General features: G+C 39.8%; 1 protein-coding gene across 3 annotated transcripts in view; it reads right to left on the minus strand.

Moving 5' to 3' along the window:
* Positions 1-12,602, minus strand: part of MTM1 (myotubularin 1) — a 39,886-nt gene extending 27,284 nt beyond the window's left edge. For all 3 annotated transcript variants that reach the window (XM_088173469.1, XM_088173467.1, XM_088173466.1), the window contains exons 1-4: positions 12,485-12,602; positions 10,491-10,642; positions 2,225-2,296; positions 1,252-1,324 (exon numbers count right to left, since the gene is read on the minus strand). In XM_088173469.1, the coding sequence (XP_088029595.1) occupies positions 1,252-1,324; positions 2,225-2,287 (136 nt within the window). In that variant the 5' untranslated portion in view covers positions 2,288-2,296; positions 10,491-10,642; positions 12,485-12,602. The remainder of the gene's footprint in view (positions 1-1,251; positions 1,325-2,224; positions 2,297-10,490; positions 10,643-12,484) is intronic.
* Positions 12,603-21,959: the final 9,357 nt, after the last annotated feature.

Genomic DNA, 21,959 nt, shown 5'->3' on the forward strand with positions numbered 1-21,959 from the left:
TATATTTGTGTTTTCTTTCTCAGCACTACACAGAAGAGGGCAGGACATAGAACAGGGAATACTGTTATTACTGTACCATAGTCTATTCACCATACCAGAACAAATACATTCTTTATACTATTACATCATTCTGTGAACAATTCTCTACTGAAGTAGTAGTTCAGGTTGTAGAGTGTTCAGGGAACTCACCATGCTGCAGAGAAATATTACATCTCAATTTGAGGCAATCAAACAGAGCAGGGCCATCAGTAGTGTTTCAGCAAGGACAGTAACAGAACAAATACTACCACATACTACTCAGAAAGATTTCAGTGAAGCAATGCAAGCAGAATCACAGAATTGTTAAGGCTAGAAAAGATATCTCAAGATCATTGAGTCCAACCATGACGTTAATGACTTCCATTTATTTCTTCCTATCTGCTCACTTCTTTAGTCCAATCTGTTTATTTGCCTTCCTCAAAAAGTGCCCTATTCCAGTGCAGTGCCTCAAAGCATAGACAATTTCCATAAGGACAATGCCATACATCCATCTTAGTCCCACACCCTCTCCCTCACACCTTCTTCATTAAAAACAAAACTACTTCCTCTGAATCACCACTTTGCTTTCAACTGAGCCAATATTGTTTACAAATCCACCCAACAAATCTGGGCGTAGGGTAGGAGAAGATGCACAAGACAGACTCCAACAAAGACTTCCATTTCAGGAAGAGCCTCCATCAAAAAAAGAAAACTACACAGTACATTAGTCTCCCTCATGCTACAGCATTTCTGTATGTAAAGGCCAAAAAGAACAGAGAAGCCCTGTTCATGCCGTCTTGTGTCAAGGAAGTATAAGATGGTACTATGGGAATTCACATTCAAGCTTAGATTCCACATTACTCTACAAGGTACCAATGCATAGTGTGTGGAACATAGAATTCTCTTTATTTCAGAAAGCTTAGAGGAGCTCTCATCCATGTAAGTAGCATTCAACATGTGCAACTTAATCTGTAGATACAATTAGGACACAACTTGCAATTTGTTTCTATGGGAAGATCTGCCAAATATAGAAACCAATATTTTAAACAATTAAAATTGTGGTAAGTGATAGAAAGAATCTTTCACAATTTCTTTGAAAACTTCATGGCATTTCAGCATGCCTTACCTTTGCCCCAGCCCAAACCAGTTCAAATTACAAAATAATTCAATAAGATACAAGTGTCTGCCAGAATGCTGAACATCACTGCATCAGGCAGCTATCGAGCATCATACCTGTAACCCTGGTCTCTCCTGGCAGACGAGGTATTTCTTCATTTTGTTCCCAGTTAGTTCCATCTTTCAGAGTCTAAAGAAGAGAAGCACAACAGGACATCAGAGTTTATTTACAATTTCAAGTTCCAGAATAAAAATAAAAATAACCAAACTTAAAGGTAATTCCTGCATGGGAAAAAACAGGTCTTGCCAAAGTAGAAATTCACAGATTGAACCAAAACTACACAACCCTATCTTAAAATGCAACTATGAAACATTTAAAGGTTGAACACATCTGAAACAAACATGTTTTAATCTTTCTCCTAAAAGGATAGTTGGCTATTTGTATTAAATTGGAATTAAATCTCCATACTCTAAGTTCTCTAAAAGCTGTGTGTATTTAATTTTCCAAGTACATTGGTCTTGGAAGAAAAAGCAACTGAAATTACTCAAGCAATGGACTCACAACTATCATACACAATCTACTCATTTCTGACTTTCTCAAATTCAGTAGTTTGTGTGTTCTTCTGCACTCGAGTTACATTTTCAGCTGCATAACATAAAAAAGCAAAGGGGCATGACTTTAGATTGTTTTAATGTATTTCCCATTCTAGATAAACACCTTAAAACTGAGCCAGACAAACGTAACAAGGTATAACTTAGCAATTGCAATACAGAATCTATGGCAACAAAGTGCCAAAAATTTTCAAGAATGCCACAGAATATCTCAAGGTAGAAAGCAAGGATAAGAGTAAGTACATTAGAACTGATTTTAAGGAGCTTCTCATTAGCTATGATGGAGAATACTTTGCCCATCCACTCGAAAAAGTATTTAAATCATCTCAGTTAACTGCATTACAATTATAGCAATAAATATAAATATATACATTCAAAAAGCCATTTAAATACTTATTTTTCTAACCAAATATGCAAGACAATGCTCTCTGGGAACTCTGATGTAAAAAAACAAAAACATGAAAAAAGTTACACTTACCCATTTACTTGAGGAGCTCTCCAAGGAGTTTGAATTATATTTAGGTGTTGATGATGAGGCCATGCTGGGTATCTGACAAGTAAACACAAATTGGAGACTTAAACTTCCTCCTGAGCTACAAGACTATTCCCAGGAGAGATTTTAGACTTTTGAGGTCTACAGGTAGACATCAAGACCTTAAAAGAATGTTTTGCAAGATACTAGTAATTCAAAAAATTACACAATCCCTCATAATTGAAGGTTACTATTCAAAAACATCCAAATTTAACAAGAAATTCATTACTAGCTTTGCAATTTGGTCCTATTATAAGGAATATTCTGACTCAAGCTCTAGAATGGAACTCAGACGTTGGAATACAAGTATTAGTTCAATAAACAGACATTAGAGTACTTATTTTAAGTCACTGTATACACATATTATGAAATGCTTCCTACTTGGAATATTATTGCACGCCTCTTGAAGTCACAAACGTGTCAATACACTCATGTGGTCCAAGTTTAAAAAACATAACAAGAAAAAGCAGGACTTCCACTTCTCTGTTTAAAACAATCCCCCATTTCCTAACTGAAGCTTCAGTTAGTACACCAAAAGAATGAGTGTCCAGCCTTCTGGTCTGAACAACCTTCATGTATTTAAAGGAAAAGGATTTTCTTTATTTTTAAAATGTCATTAATTAAAGACAGAATCTTGTGTGATAGAGGATTCACTATCTTATTTTCCCAACATTGCACAAGGGATTTCTAGAACCAACACTGGGAAAACACTTCACTTTCACTACTCACACACCCTTCATCAACCAATCTGACATCTCACAGCAGTCTTGAAGAGATTGTTTGTTTGTTTGTGGGGGGGAGGGAGGGAGGGAAAGACAATTACAGACTACACAATCTTTGTTTCTATTGCACAAATTTGTAGTCTTTAAAAAGCACTGTCTCTCCTCTCTCAACACTGGAAAGTTTGGCCAGATATCTACACCATGAAAAGCAGCCCATGCGTAACAGTGTGCTGACAGTGACACTGTAACAGTACTGTGACAGCGACACATTAAACTGCAAGAGGAAAGATGCTCTGACATCACTTCAACAGTACACGAATGTGTCTGTTCAGGAATAAAATAGAAAACCACACTCTGAAGCTCTACAGGGCTGTTACCCAAGTCCTTCATTCTCAATAAGAACACAGGAAACTTGACATTGTGTTTAAAACTGCAGTATTCAGTGATATAGCTTATCAGTAAAAAATCACATCCCTACACAAGAAAAAAAAATTAAAAAGAAATATACATTCAGTTGGAAAATTGAAGAAAAAAAAAGCGCTCTTGAATGTCATAGAGCCTGTGTGACCCTGCACAGAGGTTACTACCTCTCTTCTTCGTATCCAGCTATCTTAACTTTCTCCAAACACTGAAATGGACCCTGAACTACTTTTAGTGCAAGGCCAAGAACTTCAATGAAAAGCTAGTAGCAATCAAAATTAAATCGTTACCCTTTCAAACTAGCCTTCACAGAAATACTGTTGCAACACTGGAACCTAATATTTTGACCACAGAATATTAAGAGAAGCTTTTTTCACAACTCTTCTTTCCTTGCAATATCTTACATACTATAAACTTAAGGTGGATTCAACTTTTGCTATGTTGCTACGCCAACTTGTCAACGTCCAATACTTGTTCAGATAGGATTCTTCAATTTACAAAAGTTTAAGATTTTATAAAGGTAAAAGGCATATTTACTCAGAAGGCTGTTTTAAAAATGTTTCCATATGAAGTGTCATTTTTTTCATATTTTAAGTGAGAAATGCCAGGTGAGACAAAGGCACAGCAGCTCCAGGTTTTCTATGTCAGCAGAGACTAAGTAACTGGAGCTCACGTAAATTTAAATTAAGGCTGCACCAACCACAACAGACAAGAGAGCACAAACAAGCCCTAGAAAAGTGACTTTTAAAGGATGTGACAACTCTGAATAGATCTGCGCTGCAAAATGGAAATTATGACTACAGCCAGTACCAGCACACGTGAGCTGGCTGTTGATCTTGCGGCCACAGCTACTCAAGCGGTGAAGCCACATGAAGAGCTCAGCAGAGGCCACAGGAGCCCACCCAGGACCCTGGACACTCACCTCAGAGCCTGCCCGCTGCCAAAGCTCAGAAAAACAAAAGCTTGTCTGGAGACTCCTTATGTTTTCCAATCACAGTGCACTCCTGCTGCTCACACAGGGAACAGCACCAAGTCTTTCAAAAGCTTTCTTTTTGTTTCTTTGCTTTCTGTATTATTTCCTTCCTTTACTGCACATTCACTAAGTTTGGGCTGAACTGTAGCATTAGATGAGGTGAGTTAAGATTCTGAAATAATCCAGAACACTGACTATAATACACACTGAGATGTAGAAAAGTTAAAAGAAATAGGCAGAGATCCCAGAAGTTTCTCATAAAAAATTCTGTTTGAGGAGCCTGACAATATAGCAGGACAGAGCTTCCCTTCCCTCCATGCTACCATCCCATCAGGCCACTTCAAGCAAACAAGATGTGTGTGTTCTTGCAGCAGATGTTTATGTCTCTGTGTATGGAAGGCTACTTTGTGTGAGATTCCCCCAACTCTCCACGAGACCCATTTCTTTAAACATACTGTATAGTGGGAATAAATTAATTATTTGACTTCAGTTTCTATAGAAAATTTCACTCTAGAATTACAACCAACTATGCTGCTTCATTTCCAACACTTCAATGATGCAAATTAGACTTATTCAGAGTAAATCAAGTGGAATAAACATGTAATGAAGATACGGTGTTATCTGTCACAGTGTTTTTTAAATCCATCAAACATTTTCACTATATTAATGTGAGTTTATTTAATCAGTATACAAATGGAAGAATACTTCTAACGCTAAAAAAACTTGCTTTGAAATCGAGTTACACCTAAAAATCCCAAATAGTTATTGGGATATTTAAGCATATAATATGCTTATATTTGAGCATAAGCATATTTATAACCACCTGCATGTCCATAAGTAAACGAAGTCCTAGTAATTAATTATAGAGCACTCTTTAGACAGCATTTAGAACAGTGTCCACTTTTGGACCCCAGTACAAGACAGGCATTGATAAATTGCAACGAGTTCAGCTGAGGTTCCCCTAAATGAGCAGAAGTGGAGCACCTGCCTTCCCACAGTGAGAGGCTGAAGGAGCTGCAAATTGTTCAGACTGAAGAAGAGAGAGCTTCAGTGGGACCTCACAGCTGCTCACTGCTATCTTTGAGGTAGTTGCTGAGAAGGCAGAACCAGGGTCTTCAAAGTGGTGAGTGACAAGATACAACAGAAATCAAAACAAACTAGATTCCAGCTTGATCTCAGGGAAGAAAAGAATAAACCCCTTATTTTGCACTGTGAGGCAGTCAGGCTGTGAAAACAGGAAGTTGCAGTCTTCATCCTCAGAGATTTCTAAGACCCAGCTGGATAGAACTTTGGGCAACTGGGTCTGATCCTGCTTTGAGCAAGGGGCTGAACTGGAGGCCTCCTGGAGTCCCTATCAACCTGGATTATGCTTCTGTGATCCTCAGACAATAGACAAGATTAAGTTCTCATTAAAAGTACCCATGAAACAAGGACACATCCTCAAGGAAGTGGACTTCTCTATATCAAGAAAAAATATTCATTTTTAAAATATTATTTCTTCATCTGTCTAATTGCAGAAGCAGCTTCTGGCAGCCACCCAAAGTCATACTGCCATGAACAATTAAAAAAAAAACCAAAAAACATACTCCACCACAGTCTTAAAATAGCTACAACTTTCTCATTATCATGGAGCAGCAGTAGTCCTTCCACACAGGGAGAAATCTTTCAAGTAGTTTTCCACTGCAAGCACATTTTAATCCCCAGTATCACTCATGCGTACTTCTACGCTTGCACAAAAATTGATAACCATATAAAGCTCACTCTTGTCAGCAGATGAACAGAAATAATTACTCCAAAAATTTAAAACAAATCAGAAAACTTTGTTTATGATATTCTGCAGTTACCAATAGTTGAACATTCATTACTGAATCTAAAATAGCAAGGAAACAAAACAATTTTACAAGATTTAACTTGAGGTGACAAACAAAGCTTTGTTAAAGTTATCAGAACTTAATACAGTAACACTATCAAGAAATGGAGGCTCCCGTGATCTTACAATAACAATTAAACTACTTGGAATCTGTGTTTTCATTAAACATGGTATTTATACTTGTGCTTCCTAGGATTCATCAGAATGAAGACACACAGAGCAATGTTTGAAAGGTATGCTGGTAGAGTTTTCCTTGCTATAGTAACAACATACAGAGCCAGTATGAATACACTGCCTTGTGTTTCCCATATAAAACTAAAATACAAAGTCCGAAAAACAAAGGCGTGTCTGTGACAACCACAACTGCACAGAAGAGATAATACACAATATGTAGGATTTCAGAAATAATGTACAGAATAGCACAGAACTCTAGAAATTTCCAAGACAGCATCAAAGTTAAGCTAGGACAACTACAAAGGAAAAAGGTTAAAAAAAGTATTTCATGCTAAGTATTAAGCAAAAAAGAACATAAATCCTTTACAAAACATTTATAGAAAAGCAGCGGTCCTGAAGTGTCAAGCTGACAACAACATCTAAGTTATCAGTCACCAAAATAAGCACCAGCATCTTTAACACTACTAAATAGGTACTTAATCCAATGAAGTCAAGAGTAGTCATTCATCTTATAGTAAAGGTTAATACAATTTTAGGAAAATATACAAATACACACAGGAGTACAAAACAAGATGCAAGAAAGATCTAACGCAATGAAGGTAGTTTTCCAGACATCAGCTGTCCCTAACCAAACAGCACCAATTAAACAAAATGAAACACAGCGAGACAACAGTGCCACAACCCACTAATCAAGTCCATAGAAATAAATACATCTCTTTCAAGCTCATTTAACCAGTTATATTTTAGCACAAATGAACTCTATTCAGAAACAAAACAAGGCAGCAGAAGTCTCCAAAGTTACTACACTACAAAAAACAAGTAGCATAAAGCAGAGCATTCCAGTTTCAAGAGAGTTAAAATACAGAAACAACTAAACCCACACCAGAGAAATACTTGCTGATATATATTTCCAAAGTATATAAATCCAACAACAATTTCCTGCAATAGTGAGAGATATCAATGCAGGGCAGATTTAGAAACAAAACTACTTGGGCTGGAAGGGACCTCTACAAGTCATCTGGTCCAATCTCCCTGCAATGAGTAGGGGCATCTTTAAGTAGATCAGGTCGCTCAGAGCTCTGTCCAACCTGACCTCAAATGTTTCCAGGGATGAGGCATCCTGTCTGGGAAACCCATGACAGTGTTTCACCATCCTTGTGAAAAGCTTTTTTCCTTTTACTAGTCTAAATTGACCCTCTTTTACATTAAATCATTATCCTTGTCCTATCAAAATAGGCCCTGATAAAAAGCTTGTGCCCATCTTTCATTTAGAATCCCTTTAGAAAGTGCTATAGAGTCTTCCTGGAGCCTTCTTTCCTCCAGGGTGAATACCCCTAACTCTTAGCCTGTCTTCACGGGAGAGATATTCCAGTCCAAGATCATTAACCATAATGATGTTGTTTGTGGTCTCTTATCTCAATTGGTAGATCACAGAATCTCTGATTTCTGCTTTACAATCATCATTACAGGGTCTAAAATTCTTCCAAGCATAACCTCTTAGTAAGGGAGGCCATAGCCCTCACCTTTCCTCAAGCAGATCCTCATGATTCTACTGATCTGACACTGGATTATGCCACTAGTGGGCCCTTTCCCTTAATGTCTAAATAACTTTCCCTATTCGGATGTACTTACTAAATCTACATTTTCCAGGGAAATCATATGAGCTTTCAAGTCTCTCTGAAAGCCTTATCAATTCAAGTTGCAATCAGAACACACAAAGCATGCCAGCAGTGCAAGCCTCAATGGAATACTGTCCATGTAGAATCTATCTGCCCTTCTGCACCAAGGTTTCCAAGTCAGTTAAATTCATCAACAATCACTATATAAAAAAATCCGTATCCTACAAAAACAGTATCACAAAAACTCTCTCAATCTGAAGCTGTTTGCTCCGCACCAATTCTACACCAGGCTTCCCATCCCTAAGAAAGGTGCACTCCAGAACAGTTGCCAATTCTCTGCTACACTGTACAGTAGCTGCACAACTCAACATAGACTGCTGAATTTGTTTGTGAAGAGTCAGAAACGCTCCCTCTCTCAGAAAAAACATTGTCTTGTTCCCTCCTGTGCCCTGCATTTGACAAGTGAACTCATTGTCCCTAAAGGATTCAACACAAACAAAATTCACAACAGTCAAGTGACTGCTAATTCACCAAACCAATTACAAGTGTGTCAGCTGCCTGCCCACTCAGATTTTACAGGCTTACTATAGTAGGGAGTTTTCAAGATATTAGAAGGAAGACTTCACACTAACAAAAACTGATATCCTGACAACAGAAATCTACACACAGCAGCAAAAGAAACAACTTGGCAGAAAGTTCAGCAGAAAATTTCTCAGGGCCACCAAATCCTGCTTTTATGTTTAAGTTTCTTAAAAAGAAAAATCTCTTGTAGCCTGTACATGGAAGGCAGGTATTGAATAAAGAATAGCTGGAGGAAGTAAAAAAAATTTCTCAGTTCTTGATTGATATTTCTCCTGTCTTCATTTGAAGTTTATTTCTTTTACTGTCTTAACATTACATGGAATTTAACTCCCATTCTCTTTTCACAGTAAATCACAACCTTCAACAAGACCTAACATAAAGGTTTGTAATGTTACTTTTTCTAAATATCAACACAATTACTTACTCCTTTCATATTATATTGAAAATATAGCTTAGGGTGATATCCTAGCTTTTATCCTGGCAAGCTTTCTTTTAAAAGAATTAAAAGTCCTCTCACAAAGAGAGGTGACAGAGTAGAACACAGGCCATCATGGATCTGATAATTAGAATTTTTTTTGTGCTTTATATCACCATTACAAATAAAAGCAGCACCTCCTTTAGTAGTAATACATATAATTATTTGCTAAGGCCTGTTTACCAGCAATTGTCAAGACTTTTATTCCTTGCAATTTATGCTAACAATCATTTCTTCACTTGTACTCACTCTTTGCTAATCTTGTATTTGTTCTATGTGTACTACTTTTCCCTTGCCATGATTATATTTTTTTCCTGGATTGCTTCTGAATATTCAGTCTGGTAGGTGAGTTCTAAAATGGAAGTGCAGTCCTGTGAGTAGATCAAAAGAAGCAGTGGTTTTCCCTCTAACAGCTGAATCTACCTAGATTAGGTGGCATGACAGAAGTGAATGGGTTTCTAAAGGAAGCATCTGTCAGATTAACTCTAGAATCAACACCACATCTGTAAGAAAACTATACCTGAAGACTAATCCGTGGTTTTCCAAACCCATCCAGTCTATTTTCACTACTTCGCATCCCCTGCAGGGAATGCATACCTCCCACATTGTTAAAAGCTGATGCAGTTGACAGGAAAGCCTATGGGACAGCAAACACAGCTTCCCAGTTTTCTATTAGGAAAGACTTCAGTTGCTCTCTGCTCATTCTTCTTGAAAGATACCCCCTTACCCCACTGTAGTTCTGTTGCTAAAGATTTAACTGATGATTCCACAGGAGAAGTGGAAATTGCATCTGTTACACAATGATATACTGGATTTAAAAATGACACTGTAACAGTTAAATCTACATCCCCCCTACTCTGATATTCCTCCCAGCCTTCCTTTATGAACATGTACAACTCATCAGACTCATCTTCTGCCATCTGCTGTTTAGTTCCACCTTCCACTACATGAATACACAAAATGCCAAGGAGAAAGTACCATTCTGAGCTGGTCTGTACTTAAAAAAACCACAGTCTACTTTAAAAAGCAGAATGAGTAGACTACAACTTCATAGACTATGATGAAGTCATTTACAAATCATTGCTTGATTTCATCCCTAAGAAACGAGACATTGGGACTACTCTGCCTAAATCATTCACAGGGTAACACCATACTTCCGGGAGTGCTCTCTTTCCAGCAACAGGCAGGGACTTTGCCGGACACAGAAATCTGGATACTTTCCATACTGATGGGTCCAGTCACATCCCAGTCTCTGCTGTACAGCCTTTCCAATTACTACATGCAACAACGGTGCACATGAGTTACTTAGATATGGCTGGGAAAAACCACATTCTATCTTATATAAAAGTGTACTACAGTCTGCTTAAAGGAACTTACTTTTGTTCTCTCTTGCTCAGAAGTCTCCAGATTTAACCAGTCATTTCAGTTGTATAAAATATAGATGCCCACTTCAATGTCAGATGTCAGGAAACTTGGGTTCATTCCTTCAACTTTACAACAACATTTGACTTTTGTGCTGTAGCCAGCCCCTAAGAGAAATGGAACAAGTTGGAAGACATTGTTAGCACTGCCAAAAAAATTCAATTGATATTACTTTTAAAAACTTCAGAAAGGAAGCAAAACCCCAGAGTAGTTGTAATTAAAAACATTCTGGAGAAAGGAAACAATAAAAGGAAAACAGTACTAGTTCTTTTTATGTTTTACCTTATGTCAGGAAGTTTGGCATCACATAGATGGAACTGAGAACTTTCTCTTCTAAAATTCTAAGAACTAGTTTTAAAATGTTGCTAAGTCAGTCTCTTTTCCCAAATACACTTAGGAATGACTTTCATATGAAAAGCTATGTAACTCGGCAAAGTCAGAAGCAACAGACCACGAAACAAAACGTTTATTTCTGCCCAATTCAAGTTCTTAGAGAAACTATTTTTTGTAGTTGCTAGAGAGTATTTTGTGTCCTTTAAAACAACACACACGGTATCCACCGGTTTACAGTTATTTCTCATTAAATCAGTCGTGCACTCTAAATTAACTATTGGTAATTAACTCTGTAACTCTACATACAGGAATACAATAGCACTGGAGCTTGATCAGCCTTGATGACGCTACATGCCCATGTGTTCAGCGTGTTTTCTGCAAGTTTCCTTCTGACCAAGCACAGAACGATAAACATGCAAAAAGGGAGAATTCTACATTTTATTGAAAACAGCTCTATAGCTCAACTCCTGGGACACTTGCAACACAATGAAGTCACATACAGCACCAGAAATTGTGTGTGTTAACACTCTGTTAATAACTGTACAGCCTAACTTTTTTAATCATCTAAACACAAATTAACTTTAAAAAGAAAACTACAGCAAGGAAGAGGTTCTGGTTTTACATCACACTATTCCTGTACCACATCAGACACCTGGTCCTTCGAATACGGCTAAAGATAAACAAATGTATGGCTACTAGCAAACAATGGGCAGAATTCCTGCCCCAGAAAAGTAGGTGTGCTACAGAGCCAAGCTACTTTTTAAACATCCAGTTTTCGTCAGTGCCTGTTGTGGCAAGCCAACCTACAGACCCTCAACAAAACATTCTCATAATTTTAACACTGAGTTCATCTATGCTGGCTTTATAGCACTAAGAAAAATGGGGTTTTCTGTGAAAAAAGTTAATATCCCTCTGACGCTCCTAAAACACATACATCTGAAAAAAACCCATATTAACAAACCAAAACCCACCAACTACACAAAGTAGAAAACATGCCTTTTGACTGCCACAACACAAAAACCAGCAAGCAGAAAGTCTGTCACAGAATAGTAAGAATAATTTCTTGCTTTAACTCAACTAAAAAGTTTGCTCTGAAATGGAAGGTTTCAGCTCTTCAGCCGTGAACACTGAAAGAAGTCACATACCTCAGAACAAAATTTAAACCATTCAGATATGAACACTACAGCGGCTTAAAGGTCGGAAAGCGAATCAAGAGCACTCGGGATATTTTCACATCATAGAAGATTTAACACGAAAAGTAAAAATTACACTTCAGAGGTGTCTTTCCTGAATCACACTTCGGCAACGTCTCGCTCCCAGATGGATACTGCACATTAGGAGAATCAGGAGTAGCTGGAGCCAAGAGGCCACAAATAGCCCAGGCAACCGAGCCCCGCCAGCCGCTAGGCCCCACCGACACCCTCCACACCCACGGACACCCCCTGGGCCTCAAACAGACACTCCTGAGCTCCGCACCCTACAACGCCCGGGCCCCACACGGACACTCCTGGGCCTCAAAGACACACAGCGGTCCCGCACCGGCACTACCCGGCACTACCCGGTACTCCCCAACACTCCAGGGCCCCAACGACAGCTAGCGATCTCACAGCACCCACCGACACTTTCCGTGGCGCCGCCACCACCACCGCCGCCGCGGCGAGCCCGAACGCAGCGCTTACGCGACGGGCCCGCGCCCGTCCCACGCCGCGGGGGCTACCGGGAGCTACGGTCGAGGGGCGGGGGTGTGGGGAGCCGGGCGGGGTTTCAGAGAGGGGCGGGGCGGGAGCGGCCTCCTCAGGCCATCGGGGCGGGCGGGGGCTCAATGGGCTGAGGCGCCTGGGGCTGTTGCCGGCCATTCACGTCGCCGTCCCCGCCCGGCAGAGTGCTCCCGAAGGAAACACCCGGGGAAAAGAGAGGGGAGGAAAAATATGCGCGGCCAGTGTGAAGCGGATTAAGCTGATGTAGTGATCAGACACCCCTAGCCTTCTGGATTGGGGTTCTGGTTCTGGACACCAATGATCACTATAATAAAAGGAGTAAACTATTAGAATAAACACTATGCTAAAACAAGTAGAAAAAATGGTAAATGCAAATGTCAGAATGATTTTACATCATTCATGTAAAATTAAATAAAAATTGTCCATAAAATGGCCTGTTGGCCCTGTACGGGGAACAGCTGTGTATGTCTGGAGGGCAGGGTGGAGATCGGGGCACTCTATGATCTGATGGTCTCTGCTCTCAGGGAAAGAGGATTTGTGATATTGTCAAGCCTGTTTGATGTCATAAAGCATATTTTTGAGTTACAAAACAGCAGTGTCCAACTTCTCCAGTGGTGTGACAGACCCTAACTTGATCTCCCATCAGTGGAAGGACAATTCCTCCCTGCTTGCAGGACTGGGTACCACAGAAGAGCTGATCAAAGATAAAAAAAAGTAAACACAAAAAGTAACTTGGGTTCCTTTGTGACTAGTTAGGAGCTCCACACTCAGTTTAAGAGGATCTCACAGACCCAGCAGTCCCTCCCCTCACACCTGTGCAGGGCCAGCACTGGCTGCTCTGGGGGAAGATCATCCTCCCTGCCATTTCATAAACATCATATCAACGACTGTATCAAAGATATCATATCACCTCTGCTTTTTTGTGTCTTCTTGAAAAAGTCTTCCAGTTTAATTTTGGCAGTTATTTCTTCTCTATGAACAGTAACACCATCTGAAGAGCTGACTCTGACCTAAAGGCTTTTTGAGGTGAGCCATGCATTTGTACAATTCTTCTTTCAGAAGCCACAAGACAGTAATTTTAATAATAATTTTATGCCTTACTTTTAGGTGTCACCTTTACTATCAAAAATTTACATGTGGAATTCCAAAAACTTTAGAAAATCAAAACCAGAAAAACACAAGAGAACTGGACTGGTGCCTCTTGCAACAGAAAAACGTGTTTCTGGAGTGAAAAATATTTTTCTACAGTAAGCATGGAACTGTGTGTTTTATGTTAATAAGCAGCAGGAGTAAGCAGTGAGCAAAAGGAGATGAAATGATCACCTCCCTCACACAAACAGTCTTGTCTTCTGGTATGATATATCTTTGCCTCCGACATTATCCTTTCAGCAAAGATTAGCTGAAAAAAATCCACTGATGCAGTTTTGAAGTCTTGCTTGGATGTATTCCAATGTGGTATTTCCAATCATAAATCATGTATTGTTACATATACATATACATATACATATACATATACATATACATATACATATACATATACATATACATATACATATACATATACATATGTATGACATTTGTGTATATACACAGAGGATCCTTTACTTGATCAGTCTTTCAAGGTTTCATTCAAATCATATTTTAAATATTTTTCTCTGTCATCATGAGAACTAGAACTCATTTCTGACACTTCATGACTCAGATCACTAAAAGTGCTCTCCCCAAATGTTCTCATAAATTTATTTCCATCAGTTTTGTCCTAGATTTTTTCCAACCTGGCTTATGCCCTTTGCAATTCTTTCATAAGACAAAATCTCAAACAGCTCATATGACCTTTAATGATCACAACTATTATTCCACCTGAATCTTTCAAGTGAAATACTTTCCACCCTTGTTCAGTGACTGACCTGCCCCTTTTTTTTCCTCCTACATTTCTAAGACACCTACTGGCACATTTTTGAGAGACTGTTTCTTACATGCCTTCTGGCTTTCAATCGGCATTAACCAGGCCTTTCTCCTAGGGTTTCTGCTTCAGCCACTTCACGGTTTATCCCCAGCTAATGTGTACGACAACCACAGCTCAAATGACCTTTTCCACTCATTTTTTTCCCAGCTATGCCTCCTCAATGAAGATTGACTTGCTTTCCTAAAAAACTTTAGCTTGTATCTCTAGTACCTTCTTATAATTCTTCTGTGTGACTTCACCTTCCACTGCATTCAGTCACAAATGTCCTGTGAATCCCACACCTGCATGGTCAGGCACCCAAAGGTGACATGAACTGGAAGAAATGTGCTTAGTCCCCTGACTGATGATTGACCCAATAGCTCCTTGGATCTGCAAGAGTGTAAATTATTAACACTTTGTTAATTATGTGGGACATGAGAGGGGTGTGGGACATGTTTAGGCTGTCTCTGCATTTCTGAGCCTGGTGCTTGTACTATTGTATTACAGGATATGGTGCCTCAGTTGTAATCAGCCCAGACAGCACACAAATACTTCAGCCTTTGATTCCTGGACCATCTGGATAAAAACTGGTTAATTGGCAATGCTAATGTCATTTTCAGCTCAGTACAGTCAAAATAGTGTCAAATTTTCTCCCACAAGTACTCTCTATCTATTATGCTATTATTGGCCTGTATGTAATCATCTTTGACTCAGACCTTTCTCTAGCCCTTTATGGTCAGGCTATGTCTAAATCCGTCCATATAGCTAAAACTCCTATCTTCTCAAATCTCAATTACAGCAACATCTTTTCCCTTGGCCTTGAAAAATATAATCTTAATCATATTTATTGAGAACACTACTAGAGTGACCATTTTTCTTAGTCTGTCATTTTCACTGTGTTATTCCACTCTTTTCATCCCTGTGCTGGCTAAGCCTACTCTATGATGTAGACCTACCTGTCTTTACTTTAGAGACTTTGGCAGCCTGTCTACTTACCATTTCCATTCCCTGCTGACATCTAACTGCAGCTCCAACCAGCTCGTAGTGCCAGTTTTCACAGCCCACTTGCAATACATTTAAGTATGTTATTTTGTGCACTCTTTTCACTGCCTTTTATTTCCAAGGATCCTATAAACAGCCTAAAAATTTTCCTTAAAACTTTTCCTTCCTGTAATGTCTACAATAGTCACAGTTCATTATGCTGCCTCTCCTGCCCATATTCCTCAGTTTTCTCATTTCTTACATTGTAAAGTGTAAAAAGTATTGACCCTGATACACACAGGCTCTTGTAGCACTATGGTAATGCAAACAATAAATACACACGTAGAACTGAGATGCCGGGGGAACTAAGCTATTATGAGATTGATGATATCAAAGTGCAATTTGAGAGCACAACAATACCTGATAATAATATTAACTTGTTTTCCTACTATTCTGGAGAAAAAAAACTAAGTGGAGGTAGGGAGTCTGCATCTTTAAATCTAGCCCATAGGTCAGGTTAAAGATGATTTATGTCCATTTACCACACAATAATTTTCTCTTGCTGTTTCAGTTGCTGTCATGACAGATAAAATGGAAAGGACAATACAGTGCTAAACATCATAAATCCATAAATGTGTCTGTATGTTCACATGTGTACATTTTTTTATTTCATGAAAAAGTTACAGTATATCAGTGATTCTTTTGCTTTTCTAGCACAGTGCCACTTACACCCTTTGTTTCCTTCATTGTCCTTTGCTAACCTGATGTTTATTTTTCTCTGCTAAATAAAGACCTCCAGATTTAATTCTGTTAAGCTGTATTTTAAGACCTCTTTAACCTATTTCTGCCTAGCTTTCCTCTCTATTAGCCTAATTGTTTTTTATCAAGTAACATGTCAACAAATAAAACACATATAGCACCCTAAAAAAATCTGCCCCTTGCTACTTGATTCACAATAGCAATAAGGTGAGTTATATAAGAGGCTTCTTGTATTTCTGGATCCTGCGACTCCCAGGGGCTCGAAATAGCAATTGTATTTTGGGAAGCATTTTCAGAAACACTGACTGAATACTTATTATTGTGCTTTCAGGCAGATGATAGCTCGCTTTTGGATAACTGGTTTGCGTACACAGCACTGCTGTGACCAAAACCTGACACTTGGCAACTGGTGCATACAATATACACACATACTGATTCCTTGTCTTCAAAGAAAATTAGTATCAGGTATTTGTTGATCCTATATTTAGGCAGGAAAAAAAACCCTTATTTTCTGCATGCAAATATTAGAAGCAGTTAGTATGTTTTATTTGAGAAATAGCTGCATTTCACAGAAAGGCAAACTCATTCTCATGTGTATCATACCTAATTTGCATAGTACATAAAGGCTTTAAGAGAACTAGAGCATTTGGATTAGAAGAACCAAACAAATGGGAGTTAGTAATATGTACTGAATTAATCGATCTGTTAGTGGAATTAATTATAGTAGAACAATGTCACAAATTAAGAGAAATAGAAGAAAATCTTCTTAAAGCAAATAGCACACAAAAGCATAAGCTTCCAGTACACTTTCTATTGCAAACTGCAATAGAAATTTATCTGCTAAATGTATAAATATAGCTTGTAAAAGAGAAGGACCCTTTAGACTAATACCTTGTAAGTGCTTTGCTTTTGCTCTGTGCTCTGAAGTTCTGTGAAGGGCTAAGGTTTCATTGAAATCCTGAAAGAACTCCAGTAACACAACTCAGGCAGCTGAGACTGCAGGAGTGAAGTGGGTGAAGTTAAAACACCTTGTAAAAGCAAAAGCATCTTGGCATCAAACAGTTTTATCAGCTGTGCAAGATGGACACCCAAACACCCTCCTCCTATTGTCAAGGTCCGCACATGTGAAGCTTTAACTACAGTAGTGTCTGAATCACTTAAAATTCAGCATCATTTTAAGTATGTGAATGAGCGACACACATGAGAGATAGGCTGTCACAGCAGAGTTAATACATGCTCCATTGAGAAATACTCTTTGTTTTATACTTCAAAGAGTGACAGCAGGGCAGGAAGCCAGCATTTCCTACTCACAGTGGAATACCTGTGAATTCTGAAAACACAGCACAGCCCCTTTCAGCTGTCATCCTACAATGAAGAGGATGTAGCTTCAAAATTCAGACGAAATCCAGACAGCAGACTGCAGTTGCTGAATGGCAAAAAGTCCCAAGGTCACAGACCAGTTAGAAAGCCTGCAGAAAGACCAGCATTTTGAAAGCCTTTCCTCTTTTGAATAGTGCACCTATTTAGATCAGATCATATTTTTCTTGATTTCCATGATAGTATTTGCTGTCATATTGTCAACAGCAGTGAGTGCTTGTGCACAATAGGCAACCAATGAGTAGGGAAGCTGTTTCAGGCACCACTCCTCACCAGAGCTTTACTGATTTCTGTTTCTCTAAAGCCCAGCTGATCCAATAATTTCGAAGAAATTCTTAACTATCAGGTGTTAGTGATGACCTTCTTGTTGGATTCAAGCTTTTGTCAGCAGAGGCTGCCAATGCATAGCTCAAGGAACTGAGAGGCACTTTGAGTTCTTCAAAGTTCATGCTTTATTGATTCTGGTTTAATTAAAATTTCCTTGACCATGCTTCATAGGCAAAATGGATATAATCTTGTTCTAAGGTGTTAATCTTTATAAAGAAAAAAAAACACACCATCATAGTCAGTTTGCCTAAATATGTCATGGTGGGAAGAAGAGAAACTGGGTTTCAAATGCAGTTTTCTTTCCCACTGTTAAAGAGAAAATTGCCATTTTTGGGCAGGATTAAAACCATCTGGCATTCATAGTGTTAGCAGGAACATTCACTGCAGCAATCAATGAAGATCTTTCTCTCAAGTCCTGTGGGACCAAGAATCATTCCTGTGGGACTGAAAGAGCCATACTGCTGTGGATCATTTGGCCTGGCACATCTTTACACTCTGGTGATGTGGTGGTTTCAGTTCGAAACTGGGTGGAAACACCAATTTTGTGTCGTGGTTTCAATTTGTCAATTTGACATTTCCCGGACAATGCACCAATCTACGTGGTCAGTCTAGTGCTGGTCAAATCACCAGCGCACCCACTAGAATTATTTACTCATTTCCTGGTGTGAGATAGGATTAGGAGGAAGGCAAAGCAGGCTCAAACTTTAAAGGGTATAAAGGAAAATTTTATTAATAGAAACTGAAAGAAAAACAAAAAAAGAGAACCAGAATCAAACCTTCGAACACTTCTTCTCCTGCTGCACCCTATTTTCTTTCACACTGACAACGTACAGAAACAAATCAGTCAATTTACCATCTCTAAAATAGTCTTTCTTCAGTTCACTTAGGGAGAGGAGTCTCTCATCATGCTTTGGAGACTTCTCCACAAGAAAACGATTATTTCGTGGCTTCAGTATCACAGTGAATCAGGTGCCTGGGAGGATGGAAATCTGATCACTGTGTAAAAGTTCCTCCCCTCGACTTATGGTTTTTCCCACAACTGTTTTCAAGGGCCATGTCAACTTATGGGGTACACCTTAAGGATTTGAGCAGTTCAGAAGCAAAGGTTCTCTTCATCTAACTCTGAGATCATCTTAATCTCTGAGAACAAAGGTCTTCTTCACTGGGGGCAAAGGGTCTTCATCACTGTCTCTCTGTTCAGACTTTTCATGGAATCACAGATACTTCAACATCTGCTTGCTTTAGCACAGATGCTTTTGCTCGTATCTACACTTTGAATGCTTCAACCACCCCATATTTCTCGATGATTTATAGGGATATTTAATATATCATAGTCCATTACCACAGTTTGCAAGAGAATTTCAGTTTAAGGCATCTCCTCATCTTCCTATCACATCTGGGACATGACTCTTCCTTCTCATCTGACCTCGATGTCTCCATGTTGTTTCTCTGCGTGTCTTCATCTCTGTCCTTTTCTTTCACTCAAGAGAATCAATGTTCGCAGGTTTCATCTGTGCAATGAAAGAGTTAATATCCCGCCCGAGGCCTGCAGATGGTCATGTGATCCCTGCGAGTGGTGGTTGGAGCTGCTTACAATGGAGAATTTTTCGGCGGTTGCACTGGGGGCCTGGGCCAGGATAACAGGTGCCCAGCGAGAAACAGTGGTGGCTGCTCTGGCTACATAGCTGTTTTCTGGTTTTTGCTGCATTCATTTCCAGGCGCGGGCTGATGGTCTTCCCTTCTCCTGCCGGTAGCCGCCAGGGCCCGGCCCTGCCCCCGCCGGGCCGCGCGGGCCACGGCGGAGCAGGTCTGGCCCGGCCCGGCCCGAGCTGCTCCCGGGGCCCAGCGGACCCTGGCTGGGCCCGGGCCGGCAGCGGGGCAGGGCTCAGTGTCGGCGAGAAGTCAGCAGCCACAGCCCAGCCCAGCCTCGGCCGGGCCTGCGGGCTCACCTCCCCCGCCCAGCCACGGGACCGGAAGAGTGAAGAACTCTCTCCGAAGACTGGAAAGCAAGAGAGCTTTTTCCTGAGCTTGTTAGTTTTTAACATGTGTGTTCACTGAGGCGTGTTCAGCTTTCTCAGTGGTTTAACAGGTTGTCAGTTCTCAAAGCTAATCCCTGATTGGTTTTTTGTCAGACATAGAGGAAGCTCTCGGCATCTCCTCTCAGAAAAATTATTTCCGTGGGTAGCTTCTTCCCTCCTCACCAAATGTCATATGTGCAAAACCAGTACAGGTGAATAGGAGAAAATAATTTTATTTTGAAGCATAATTTCTTTGGTTGGTCTAATGTGTGAAACAAACTCTCTCTGAGGTTGGCAAAATCACTGAGAAAAAGTGGAGTCTCAGCAGCCCTGAATATTACATCAGGTGCTGATATAGGTTCTTCAGACAATTAGCAAATCTTCAAGCAGCCACCTGAAAGAAATAATGGCTTTTACTGGAACTAATGCAGTCATTTTTTCCATGAAGGTTCTTGTGAATAATTCTTGCTGGAAAAATTGTACATGATTTCTTTTCATTTATATTTTAATGCAATTTATTATACAACAGTGACCCTCATTCAGGGTTCAGAAGGAGAGAGCACTTATAGTAATCTTCGCAGTGCTTTTTATCTCCAGCTACAGCTTACATTCACAGCATGAAAAGAGTAAGAAGTTAATGCACCGAATCAGAAGGTCTCTGTGTGGCAGTGTTAATCTCAGTCTTGAGTTATTACCTATTAGTAGACTTACAGTAGCATCTAGAGACCAGGGCCTCGTTGTTTGGACATTGCATAAAATACACAAAGAATATATTTGCTCTCTAGGGTAGCTCAGAGTTTAACTTTGAGGATGATTTCAGGATGTGGACAGGGGGTACTACAGCTATAATTACTGCCACAGCCAGAAGCAAAACTTCTCATGCTTATTGTGGATGCTGACAAGAGGATAAAATTACCAATTGACAGACAATTAAAATGGAAACATTATTCTGGGATCAGACTTCTAGGTGCAAGAAGATGAAGAGTCTCCCTGCCGATTTCATGCCAGGATGATGCATGGATGCAGATGGTGTCTCACTATATCTTGGGTACATTAACTATACGTTAGAAGCTCAAGATGTGTCAGGTTTGAGTTTCTAAGCAAGCCAGTCATGGAGATATCTGCAAGATGAAGCAGGGGGTAGAATAGTGAAGCAGTTTCATATCCCTGTGAATTATAGTTCTGGAAAAGCATGTTCTTGTGGTGGTAGATCTATACATGGCTTAGCATGTTAGCTTTTGGCATAGCAGTTGGAATTGGGGGCATCTTTTCTGGCTTGTACACTGGTAACCATTCCAGGACACAATGACCTTTTTTGCTACCTGTAGTAAATAATGTTTGTCTCCTCTCTGTTGAATGCTGTATCCATATGACAGCTCTCTTCCAGCCAGATCCCCCTGAGAATGAGTCTTATGCAATCAATTCTTGCATGTCTAAGCACACTCCCACTCATCCCTCTCCCCCAAATAGATGATTTTGCACTGTTGGTTAATTGTACCAATTGATTTACTGTATTTACACTTGATTTAAACAGCTACCCCTCAAACTATCTGTGGATGAGGGACTATCTGAATTTTATGGGTAGGTAAGCTGAGGCACAGGCACTAAGCAGCCCCTTATTTAAAGTGATAAACTACCTTTGTGCTAGAAAGCCTCCTCAAATGAAGGAAAGGGCTCTACAGAGCAGCAGAGGAGTATTCCATGGCAATCAACTGTGCAAACTCCTTTCCCACACTCCCAGCTCTCCACTAACAAAGACACACTATTAAATTTCTGCAGGCTCCACTCTGAGTGTAGGCTCCAGGGGAGGTGACTGTGATACAGGATTTGGGGAAAGGGTGTCCCTATTTGCTTCAAGCTGCAAGTGAAGCTCTAGACATGATGTCTCCAGCACATTTATGCACTCTCTTTCCCTCCCTCCCTTCCTCTGTCCTTTCTTCATTTCAGGTTTGCCCCAGGTGATGTT

Source organism: Sturnus vulgaris, chromosome 14, assembly GCF_052056855.1.
Source record: "Sturnus vulgaris isolate bStuVul1 chromosome 14, bStuVul1.hap1, whole genome shotgun sequence".
NCBI lineage: Eukaryota > Metazoa > Chordata > Aves > Passeriformes > Sturnidae > Sturnus > Sturnus vulgaris.